The sequence below is a fragment of the Arvicola amphibius genome, chromosome 9 (genome assembly GCF_903992535.2).
Source record: "Arvicola amphibius chromosome 9, mArvAmp1.2, whole genome shotgun sequence".
Taxonomy (NCBI): Eukaryota; Metazoa; Chordata; class Mammalia; order Rodentia; family Cricetidae; genus Arvicola; species Arvicola amphibius.
This window is the reverse complement of record NC_052055.2, coordinates 114814285-114826902: the sequence shown is the minus strand read 5'-3', so window position 1 is coordinate 114826902 and position 12618 is coordinate 114814285. Positions and strand designations below refer to the sequence as shown.

The 12618-nt window shown below is 47.8% G+C and overlaps 1 protein-coding gene across 1 annotated transcript in view; it reads left to right on the top strand.

Moving 5' to 3' along the window:
• The first annotated feature begins 627 nt into the window (after window positions 1-627).
• Window positions 628-12618, top strand: part of Rsph14 (radial spoke head 14 homolog) — a 73276-nt gene continuing 61285 nt past the window's right edge. The window contains exons 1-3 of the mRNA XM_038343242.1: window positions 628-865; window positions 2931-3033; window positions 6331-6449. Of these exons, the coding sequence (XP_038199170.1) occupies window positions 667-865; window positions 2931-3033; window positions 6331-6449 (421 nt within the window). The 5' untranslated portion in view covers window positions 628-666. The remainder of the gene's footprint in view (window positions 866-2930; window positions 3034-6330; window positions 6450-12618) is intronic.

Below are 12618 nucleotides of genomic sequence, written 5' to 3'. Positions count from 1 at the left end.
ATATCCCATTCCTAACCCTGAAGCCACACTGCCTATAGTTGTTCAAAGAGTGACTGTGTGGGTATTGGGGGGCGGGGAGATAATAATAAATAATCCTTTAACCTTCATCCCTTCTTGGGAATATGTCCTAAGCATGTGAAAACATGTCTTTGACATGAAGGAGCAAGAAATGTTTGAAAAGCTTCTAGTTTTGTCAAGTCCTAGGGAAAATATGTTTCCTTACTTATAAATGTGAACGACTCTTTATTGAGTGGTTGAGTTAGATGCCAGTTATGTACTAGTTAGGGCCGCCACCAGGTAAGCAGGGACATCAAAGGAGATACCGTCTTGGCTTTTGTTTGGTTGGCCTCTGTTTTTCTTGGTGCCTGTAACCAATGTACCATTTTTAAGTATCCCAAGCAGTTTCTTCTGTCAGTAAGGATGGAGATTTGCAGTTTGGGTTACTTACCTGAGCTGTGATCTTGAAAATCTCGTCAGCCTGTTTGCCTGTCTGTAAATTGAGGTGAGAGTATCCACCCATGTTTATCTTCACAGGCAGTTTTGAGGCTGAGATGGCTGACTTCTACACGATAACAGTAGTAACAACAGGTTCTTATTTATTTTTTTTCTCTTATTGGTGGTTTCTACAGAGCTTCGCTTTCAAAGCCCTTTGGCAGGTGTGGAAAGATGGCTCATGCCCGGATCTCCATGTACTTGCCTCCCGACATTGACCCCACAAAGGCTGCCATTGCTTATGGCTGTCGGGCCTTGCCCAAGCTTAATGAAGAGCTGCAATCAGAGATTCTCCTGACAAGGCAGAAAGCCCTAGTGGCTCTGTGTGACCTCATGCACGATCCTGAGTATGTCTATGAGGCTATCAACATAGGTGAGAGCGTCACACCCCAGCCGGTCACTACTGGGGTCCTGGTGGGGCTCAGAAACAGGATGGCATTAATAGAAGAGTTGTTACTTATTAAGCCTGATTTTAGGCCAGCAGTACCTTTAAGTGCAATGTTACCTGCAAGAGAGAGAGAGCATTCTCAGTCTACAGATATGAAAATCAGTGTTCAGGAGAGCAGTGTGAGTCTAAGGTTTCCTAATCAATAAATTAAATAAGGGGCTGGAGAGATGGCTCAGTGATTAGGAGCACTTATCAGTTTTCCGGAGGACCTGAGTTCAGATTCTAGCACCCACATCAGAGAACCCACAACTGCCTGCAACTCCAGCTCCAGGACCTCTGGGCCTTCTGTCCTTTGTGTGCCTTTGTACTCATGTGCACAAAATTACTTACACACACACACACACACACACACACACACCTACACCTATACATAATTTAAAATAGTGTAAGCAAATCTTTTAAAATTTAAGCAAGATCTTCACGGCTAAGTACTGGGCAGAGCTTCTGGAGACCAGTCAAAGAGAGGGAGGAGCAATAACATGAACAGAGGGGTCAAAATCACGATGGCGATGCCCTCAGAAACAGCTGGCCTGAGCAAGTGGGAGCTCTCTGACTCTGGACTGATAGTGGGGGAATCTGCATAGGACCACATTAGGCCTTCTGAATGTGGGTGATAGTTATGTGGCTTGGGCAGTCTGTGGGGCTACTAGCAGTGGGATCAGGATTTATCCCTAGTGATTGAACTGGCTTTTTGGTGCCCATTCTTTTTGGATAGATACCTTGCTCAGCCTAGATATGGGGAGAAGGGCCTTAGTCCTGCCTCAAAGTGATGTGTTAGACTTTGTTGACTCCCCATGGGAAGCCTTACCCTCTCCTAGGAGTGTATGGGAGGTTGGGGTGGCAGGGAAGTGAGGGGAGTGGGAGGAGGGGAAGGAGTGGGAACTGGGATAGGAATGTAAAACAAGAAAAGATGGTTTTTAAAAAATAAATTAAAATAAATAAATACAATATATTTTTATAAAACCTAAAAAAAATTAAGCAGGATTTTTATATGCTAAATCTGCCACCCACCCCTGAATCTAGCCAGCTCGAGGGCACATGACCAGTTTGTAGAATGTCTCTTTTTAAATTTTGCTTTTTATATTTTCATTATGTGTATGCGCCTCTGGGTGGGTATGTGTTTGTGAGGGCAAGCGTCTGCGGAGGTCAGAAGATGTCTGATCCCCGGAGCTGAAGTTCAGGTAGCTGCTACCTGACGTGCACACTGAGAACTGACTTTAGGGTCCTCTGCAAGAGTAGCGTGCATATGGCAGGTTTCCAGTTTGACCTCATGTCTCTCCTGAGATCAGAGAAATATCATGAAAAACTTTCTTAACCCCAGGGCTGATTACAAGAGGAGGAACTAATAAGAAAAATGAGGGTTTTGGGGATTTAGCTCAGTGGCAGAGTGCTTTCTCAGTTCTCAGTTCCAGGGGGCGGGGGAAGCAAAATAACAAAAAGGACAAAAACAAAATAAAACCCCCAAGGTAACTGGCACACACCTTTAATCCCAGCACTGGAGAGGTAGAGGCAGGAGGATCTCTGTAAGTTCGAAGCCAGGAACCTGGTCTACAAGATGAGTTCTAGGACAGCAAGGGCTACATAGCAAGACCCTGTCCCGAGGAAAACAGAGAGAGAGAGAGAGAGAGAGAGAGAGAGAGAGAGAGAGAGAGAGAGAGAGAGGAGAAGAGAGAGAGAGAGAGGAGAGGGGAGAGGGAGAGAGGAGTGAGAAAGGGAGGGAGGAGACAGAGAGAGAGAATGAGAGGGAGGGAGGAAGAGAGGAGAGGAGAAAGGAAGAGAGACAGAGAGAGAATGAATTATGAAGCGATTACATGAAATGGTCCCTGGTTATGAACCCCTTCTGCTAACAGACGCTGTGCCACTGACTTGGCTCCCCCAAACCCAAAGTGCAGATGTGGTGCTTTCCTGTTGCTAAACACTGGGTCACGTGTTGATTTCTAGCCAATCTGTTGGACTGGCAGATTTTCAAAAGGGTTTCCTGTGTCCACAGGCTGCCTGGAGAGCCTGAAGGCCCTGCTGAGTGATGATGACAACCTGGTGCGGATAAAGACCACCGAGGTGCTGTACATCATGGCCACCCATAACGTAGGCAGGTGGGCTGCTAATGGACACCAAAGTCCCAGTTAGAAGCTGTGCTGTTCCCCCTGGGCATCCATCCCTGCACGACTCTGAGCGCTTTAACTTTTCCCTATTTCTTCTATTTGCTGATGACAGTCCTCTCCGTAGGGCTGTGTTTGGTTTGTCTTGTGACAGCCTGACAGAATGGTGTCTGAAGCCTTTTCTTGGCACTGGGGATCAAACACAGTGCCTCATGCATGCTACGCAGGTGCCCGATCCTGGAGCTGTACCCTAGTTCTGTTCTAGACTAATTTTTATGTTAGCTCCTGGCTCTGGCCTTCCCACGCTGAAGGGGGGACGTTCAGACCCAACATCTGCAAGACCTTTGCCATCCCTGAGTTCTTTGTCTTCGATCCTCACAGGGAGTGCGGCTTCACCTTCCATTGTTAACACACGGCCAGTCTGAATGGTCTCACCTCTTGCTGAGACGCTGAGGACGAAGTGTATAATGCCTGAAAATGGTTCCCTCCTGCGTCAAGTTTTGTTAGTTACTATTTCTCCTTGCTAGTTTGGTTAGAGACTGGGGTGGCGGTTGGGGCAGGGTGCCTTCTCACAGCAGCTGAGCTCACCCCCTTGATGAGGGAGTACTAGTTGTACTTGGTATGAAAAACAGAATTCTAGGTAGGGGTATAGATCAGTGGTAGGGCACATGCCTACCTTGTAAAAGGTCCCTTGTTCCACTTCCAATACCCTCTCGTCCTCTGTGTACAGACCACTGCCCCTGTATAGATGCCCACAGAAAAAGAAAGCAGATCCAAGGACAGCTGCCAACCGTCTCGGGCTTATTTAGTGTAAATACCGACATTCAGAAAGGCTTTGTATCACTTCCAAAGTGCCTCAGGTTGTTTTAGAAAAATTCACACTGGCTTTGATGTTATCCCTGCTTTTAGACCCTTAGTGGCCTTCCTGTACTTGCTCCAGCCAGAATGTTTCTCAAAAGCACACTAAGATTAAAAAAAAAGACACTATTGAAATAATCTGCATACAAAAAAATATGGAATAGATTCAGTCATTTCACTTTCTTTAAGAGACTCATTTGAGTTTTTACATAGTATTCAAATTTTCTTTCAAGAGAAAATAAAAGCAATTCTTTATCTAATTGGCTTACCTAATAGTTAATTAAATTACGTGTTATTGTAACAAGCGCAGAGGGCAGCCTGGCTCTGGAGGGAAAGCAGCTGACTGCCTGCAAACTCTTAAGTCAGTTGGGAGAAGGCAAGAGAAGCAGGAAGGGCTGGGAAATCTGGCGGTGCCAGGCCTGTGAAATCTCTCCCTGGGAGCCAGAGCTGTAGAACAGTGGTGAGCTCAGCTCCACTGTGCAGGCAAGGTGGGTGCCAGGGTTCTGCTGCCTTGTGCCACTTCACAGTGGTGGCGCTGACGCTCAAAACGGTGAAAAGGATCCAGGATAGAGGGATCCCAAGACACTGCTCAAAAGCGGGAGGGCCGCGCCGCGATTCTTGCCACCCCACAAGCCACAGTACTTGGTGTTTCTGACCTCCCAGGCTTCTAGAATATAGCGGATATCTCTGGTCTTGGAGTCCAGCAGGATCAGTGACCTGATCTTAATCTGAGCCTCTTCAGAGATCATACTATAGAGCTATAGTAATAAAGACAGCATTGCACTGGCATAAGAACAGACATATTGGTCAGTGGGATAGAATGGAAGCCCCATGTGTAAGCACATATTCCTACGGCCACCTGACTTTTGACAAAAAAGAAAGAAAAGTCAAAATACACTTTGGAGAAAAGAGCATCTTCAGCAAAATGATGCTAGTCAAACTTAATAGCCATGTGTAAATGAATGGAACGAGAGTCGTATTCCACACCTAGAGCCACCTACCACAAAACTCCAAATGGATCAGGATTTCAACCTAAGTCTTGATATCCTGAATCTGATAAAAGAAAAGGTAGAGAATATACCCGAACTCGTTGGCACAGGAAAAGACTTTCTGATCAGGACACTGATAGTGTAGGCACCCAGACCAGGAATTAGTAAATGGAACCTCATGAAACTAGAAAGCTTCTATATGGCAAAGAAAGCAACCATTCTGAAGAAAGTCTACAGAATGGGAAAACCACTTACCAGCTATACAAGTTATAGCTCGACTATCCAAAGAACCCTCCCCCCCCCCCAAAAAAAACCCCTAAACTCCAAGGAAACAACCCAGTTAAAAATGAAGCATGAGGGGCTGGAGAGATGGCTCAGAGGTTAAGAGCACTGACTGCTCTTCCAAAGGTCCTGAGTTCAATTCCCAGCAACCACATGGTGGCTCACAACCATCTGTAATGAGATCTGGTGCCCTCTTCTGGCCTGCAGGCACGGAGGCTGAACACTGTGTACATAATAAATAAATAAATCTTTAAAAAAATGAAGCATGAAACTAGGTAATCAAAGAGTTCTCATGGTGGCACACACCTTTAATTCCAGCACTTGGGAGGCAGAGGCAGGTGAATCTCTGTGAGTTTGAGGCCAGCCTGGTCTACAGATAGAGTTCCAGGACAGGCTCCAAAGCTACACACACATACAAAAAAATCTGTCTCAAAAAACCAAAACCAACCAACCAAACAAACAAAAGATGAAATATGAATAGCTCAGAAACATTTTCAACATCCTCAATTATCATGGAAATGCATATTAAAATTACTTTGATATTTTAACTTAACTCCTGTCAGAAGGGATAAGATTTAAAAAAAAATGATGACAAACGTTAGCATGGATATAAGGAAAGAAGATGTCTTCACAGCTAGTAGGAGTGCAAACTGGATGCAGCCACTATGGAAATCAATGTGGCAGATCCTCAGAAAGCTAGAAATAGATCTACCACACAATCCAGCTAGACCTTTCTCGGGCACATGCCCCAAGGACCCTGAATCCTACTGTAGGGACAACTAGTAACCCGTGTTCCGTGCTGCTTTATTCACAATATCCAGGAAATAGAAACAACCCAGATGCCCATAAACCGGTGAATGGATAATGAAGATGCAGTGATTTACACAACAGAACATCAGTCGGCTGTTAAGACAAACAAAATTGGGTTTGGAGAGATGGCCAATGGTTAAGAATACTTGTTGCTCTTGCAGAGAACTTGTTGCTCTTGCTTGATTCTCAGCACCCATATGGTGGCTCCAGTCCCAGGTTTTTTACTGACATTCTTGGGCACATGTGATATATACACATACATGCAGGCAAAACAACCATAACACATAAATACTTTTAAAAAAAAAACCCTGAAATGGTCTTCTGATGTCAAAACCCATCTTCCCTTCTTTAGAACTGGCTTCTTAGAGCATGATGTCATCATAGCCCTGTCGCTCCTGCTGAATGATCTTCAGACAGTCTGCAGGGAAAACCTACACCAGGCATTCAAGCATCTGGCGCAGCTGCCCGAAGGTAGGGTTGCATGACATATGGGATGTGGTATATGACTGCCCGTGGTCTTTCCTTCTAGGTCAGTTTGTGCAGGGCCGCAGATCACAGTTCATGGTACTCCCCACCCATTAAAATGACCTTGGGGCAGGGCATAGTGGTGTGCAACCTGTTCCCTTAGCTACTCCTCAGTGTTGAAGAGGACCAGCCTGGACTGCAGAGGAAGACTTTGTCTTATAACCATAGCCATAGCAACAAAGTTACCTTTTTTGTTAAAATACTACAAAGTTGGGAGTATAGCTCAGAAGTAGGATAAAGCCGGAGTCACATCCATTTTTAAACACAAGAACCAGTGAATATTTGGTTAACTTTTAACAAATGAGCTGCATTCTTGAATGTATTGTGTCATGTTCCCATGTCCTGCATACTCCAGGCTAGCTGGCCCATGAATTTCTGGGCACGTTGGGTTCTGCCTTCTGTTTCTGCCCTAGGAATGCTGAGATTACACATCTTGCTTCTGCATCCATTTTAAAAAAAAAAAAACCCATGGATTCCAGGGATAGAATTCAGGTCACCAGGATTGTGTGGCAAGTGCCTTTACCTGTGGAGTCACCTCACTGGCCCTAATATTATAATTTTGAAATGTACCCATGTTGTACTGAAGGGTCTTGGACTCTCATTGTACTCTTTTGCCATTTGAATATATTTTTGTTTGTTTTATTTTGGTTTTTGAGACAGGGTTTCTCTGTGTAACAGCCCTGACTGTCCTGGAACTCACTTTGTAGACCAGGCTGGCCTCGAACTGACAGAGACCCACCTGCCTCTGTCTCTCAAGTGCTGAGATTAAAGGTGTGCGCCACCATGCCCAGCTCTTGAATGTATTGTGACATGTACCTACCCATGTTGGCTGTTTCCACTTCTGGGCCACCGAAGGAATGAGTAATGAGCATCTCCGCACAGACTTGCATCTCTGCACAGATTTTTCTGGTTCACAAGAAGAATGCTCTATGGAGTCTGCTAGGGAAGGTGATCCTGGCCTCCGATGCATGCCTGCCTTCACCTTAGCAGAATATCAAACTGCTCCCCAGCCTCCCCTCCCCCAGACAGGGGTATCCTTGTCAGTTATCCCAGTGGTGTGCCGTGGTAGATCACTGCTGTATAGTGTTGCCCATGGCTGTGACCAGTAAGAATGAACATCTCTCTGCTTGACATGACCTCAGACTCCTCTCTGCTCAGTGCCTCTAGGGAGCTGGGATCCATCCTGCCTATTAGTTCTTCTACTTCTTGTTAACCTGAAGAAGTTGTCCTAGAGCCCAAGTGTTTGCTGACTACCTGCATTGACAATACCACTTTTCCTGGACTGGTTAGGTAACATGATGGTTAATCTCCATTGCCGACTCAATGAGCTCCAGAATCATCTAGAAGATGGGCCCTGGGCATGAGTGTGAGGGACTATCTCGGGCACGTTATTTGGGGTGGGAAGACCCAAGACCCACCCACTGTGCGTGGCATCATGCCCTGGGCTGGGAGCCTAAATTAAAGGAGAAAGTGAACTGAACACATGTATTGGTCACGCTCTGCTTTCTGACTGGGAACGTGACACTGACAACCGCCCCAAGCTCCTGCCACTATGACTTCCTTGTGATGGACTCTTCCTGGATCTGTGAGCCAGATAAACCGCTCCTTCCTTAAGCTGCGTTTGTCCAGAGCATTTTACCACAGCCTTAGGAAAAGTAGCCGCAACAGGCGGCTTCGCATTATTTGTTCATTTGTTCCCCTGAAGGTTCTTCATGTGGAAGAGAATCTCACCAGTCTTTCCTTGGTGCTTTCCCCTGAGGGGCGGGGCCCATTGACCCTGAGCTCTTGGAGACACTCTGCCATGTTTCCTAGGAAGCAGAAGCGTTTGTTTTCACTTTTAGATTATGAAGGTTGTACCCTGAATGGAGCTTCTAGAAAGAAGGTCTTCTTTCTAGACCTTACCAATCAATACTGCCAGGGCTCTGAAGTGGTGTCCTGGGTTCTCTCAGATGCCCCCACCCATCTCCCTGTAGAACCCAAGCAACACAAAGAGCAGGGAGTCTATACCCAAATAACACGAAGAGTAGCAGGTCTGCTGTGTTGACAAGCCCAGTGAACACAAGTCTCTCTGGAGATCCTGGTACCAGCTCTGTCACAGGCCTTGATGGGTGCTGATCATTATGGATGAGGCCTCCAGAAGGGAGGTCAGGGCAGCCTGATGGAGGGATTGGCAGCAGGGGCTGGGGTGGTGACTGGGACAATGGGCAGAGGGAAGGAGGCAGTGTGGTAGATGCCTGGGGAGATGAATCTTGGGGTCACTCGGGTGTTGTGGCTTTTGGGTACGCTGGTATGCTGGGCTGTATGCCATATGGTGTCCTAGCTGGGCTTCTGGGTGGGGCATGGACTTCTACTTCAGCATCTCTCTAATCAGTATGTGACACTGGGCAGTAGCTGTTGGGGGGAGCCTGTGTAGTTTGTCTGGGTGCTCAGCTAGCTTGCAGCGTACGTTATAGGGCTTCCTGTCCATGGCCACATTGGAAAAGGTTTTTCTTTTTTTTTAACCATGGCACCCTTGCCACCTGTTGCTCCCATGGCACCACTGGTGCCTGGCCTCTAGAGTATCTTGTATATAGCTAATATTGTTTGGTAGGTGGGAGTACCTGCAGAAGTATCTGCCTTGTTCCCAGAATAACCAGCAGGGGGTGCTCCAGGATTAGAGCCTGTCCCAGTGACTGGCTTCTCAGGTCCTAAGGGGTTGCCCTGTTATGAGAAGAGAAACCAAAACAGAAGAGATAAATGCCACAAAAGGGGCTGCCAGGCCAGGATCCCTCATAAACTGGTGGCCTCGAGTGCCCACCCAGGATTTCAGGCATTGGCTGGGTATCTGGGTGAGTTTGGCCTGGTCCTTTCTCATGCTACTCCTCCTGTTGAGCCTGGCTCACAGAAGCTGGCCCCAAATCTAGAGGTGTTAGGTATAATTTGCTGTCTCTGGTTTTGGGTCAGGGCCTGGCGGCGGATGCAGGTACCCTTTCTAAACAGAGGTACCTGCAGTCAGTGACGGAGTGATGGGGTGCAACCTCTCCACGTGTGGAAACCATTCCCTGGCTTTGGGCCATCTCTATACCTCAGTGGGGGCAGTGGGAGCCACAGGAAGATGTCTGCATGCGGTCTTGAACCTGGCAAGGCTAAAATGCCACAGGGAGCTCCCCTGGAGTCATACTGTCTGGGCCGGAGTGAGATCTGAGAAGCGATTTCCACCGGGAGCTGAACCTGCAGGGACTGGCTATTCCCCAAAGTGAAGGGCTGCTGGAGAGACGGTCCCTTCACTGGGATCCCTCAACCCCCGGCAGGCGACCCTTGTTCTTCTGCAGCATCTGCCCGTTTCCTGAGGGCCTACGAAGTACTCCAGTAAGCCCTCACTCTCCTTGCAGCTGACACCACTTCCATGTCCTTAGCCTGACAGTCCAAGCTGCCCTGTCCCTGGCCTTAGCTAGGATAATGCCTGGCTACAAGGATCTATTTGGTTTCTAGGTTGCTGTCAATAGTTTCTGGGTGTCTCCTCCTCTCATTTCTACCCCGAAACCTCCAGTAGGATAGATCCTTTACCCGTCTTGTCCCTGTCAAGACTGACTAGGATCCCAGAACTTACTCTTAACAGCTCTTTTGGGCCAAGCAGCCTTTCACAGCTACTTCCATTAGGTTCTCATACTATCCCTTTAGGTTCAGAACAGCCTATTAACAATGCAATTACCGAAGGGACTAGGTCCCCTGGGACCACACTCTAGGCTGTGTTGGCTGGCACCTGGTGCGGAACTACCCCAGTCCTGAAGCTTCCTGTTAGGCTTCTGTGGGTGAGATGAGTCCCCCAGAGTGCCATCCAGCCTCTGGTGGCTGCTCACCCTCATGGCGCAGTTGCTGCCCTCCATGACATCTGCCCCTATGCCAGCTGGGCCTGTTCTCTGCCCATTTGTCTCAGATGCCTTCTTTTATCTAGGGCCTAGATAGACCACCTTTAAGTCTTTGGGGGTATAGATTGGCCAAGTCATTTGCTATGCTGTTTCATGGTGGTAATTTGTCCCGTTTGGGTCCCTACCTTTGTGTATGTGTGCATATAGGCAAATGTGTGTGTGTGGAGCCATAGATATCCTTGGGTTTTAGTCCTCGGGAACTGTCCATCTTATTATGTTGAGACAGGTTATTCTACAGGGAGGTAGGCTAGGCTGGCGAGCAAGCACTGTGGGTATGTCTGTGTCTACCTCCCCAGTACTGGGGTTACAAACCCACACCACGATTCCCAGCTTTTCACGGCAATGCTGGGAGTTGAACTCTGATTTTCATGCATGAGCAGCAAGCACCTGACCAGGTGAGCATCTTCTCATGCTGTTTCCTCGTTGGTCAATCAGAATCAACAATCTTAGCCTCTTAGGAATGGGATGCAGAGCACAGCTGTCGAGGGCAGCTAGCATCACTGCAACCATCAATGATGCCCTGCATCAGTGACCATACAAGCCACCAAGGAAGGTCATAGTCCTGGACGGTGCTGTCTTGGGGGAAAGGCTGGACAGTACCTGCAGAGGGTGGGCCAGTTCCATTCTCGCCATCAGCTTCTCACTTATTTCCTTTGTAAAGCCTGTTGCCAATCTCCCTGCTAAGGCTAGCTATTGATATTTACCTGGTAGGCCTCTCCTGACCCTTAGGGTCAGCCTGTGCCCCCAGGGGAAGGAGATGGGTCAGGCAGCACCTTGTGGGGGAATCAGTGGAACTTGCTATATTATACCGACCTGAATGAGTGGAATTTGCCTATACTGACCTGGAGTAGGTGAGCATGGGAAGGTAGAGACATGGGGAGAGATAAGACTTACAGACAGGCTGAGGTGGATTTAAGCTTGACCCTGAAGGATGGAAATATCCAGGACTGTGAGGTGGGAGAGCAAGAGAGAAGGAAGGAAGAACCGTCACAGGTGAACCGTGGTGGACATCCAGAGAGGCCAGCGTGGAGCGCAGAACGGAGGTCTTTCTGGGAAGGATTTGGTGGTTGATGCTGCTCGTGAGCCTGACAGGGTCTAGACTCTCCTGGGAGATAAGGCTCTGGGCGGGCATGCTGATTGTCAGGCAGGAGAGATTAGCTCAGTCACTGGACAAGTCTGTGAAGGATTATGTAGACTAGGTAAACAGAGGAGGGAGGGACCCACTTTGATTCAGGGTAGCGCCATTGTTCACACTGGGTTCCAGACAGACCACAAAGGGGCAAATGGACATTCGTATTCCTGACCGTGGATACAACGTCATCAGCTGCTCTTACAGCTATGATTTCTCCGCCACAAAGGCCTAGAACCTCAAATTGTGAGCCAAAGTAAATCCCTCCTTCCTGAAGCTGCCTTTCTCTGTTATTTTAACCATAGTACTAACCATAGCCATAGGACAAGTTACCAATACAGGGGTTGGGAGGGATCACGAGAAAGTGCTCATGGGGCTCCAGAGGAAAGCCATTTCCTGGGTCAGGCTCCCTCTGCTCCCTGCACACACCAAGGGAGGCAGGATCTTTCTACATTCCCTTCAGCTGTGTATTTTTAGGTTAAAGATGCTCACAGTGAAATTAGTTTTCTGTTTCACAGTTGGTATTAAAAGAACAAAGTACGCCTCAATGACTTACAGTTGAACATTTTTTTTCTTTTTTTGTTTTTTTGAGACTAGGTTTCTCTGTGTAGCTTTGGAGCCTGTCCTGGAACTCCCTTTGTAGACCAGACTGGCCTCAAACTCACTGAGATCCACCTGCTTCTGCTTCCCGAGTGCTGGTATTAAAGGCGTGCACCACCACCGCCCGTTGAACGTTTTATCTCCTTAAACAAAGCCCCCCCCCCCCAGTTCTTGCCGTTGGTGACATGGGGGCCTGTGAAGAAGTGTGAAGAAGATTTCCACATAGGTAGGAGGGTAGGTGAACCAGAGACCCAGGTCTGTGTATCTGTGTCTGAGATGTTTGCGAGGATGTCGGCTGTCCCACACTCAGGGCTCTGTCTGGGGTTCTCCCTGGAGGATGTGCAGGTATGTAGATGTGGAGAGGGAGTGGGAGAGACCCCAGTGGAAAGTGTCTCTAGCTGCTGTAGATGGCACCGAGTCAAGCTGCACATGAGCCACACACAGCACACAGGAACAAGGTCTGGCTCCATTCAGGGTA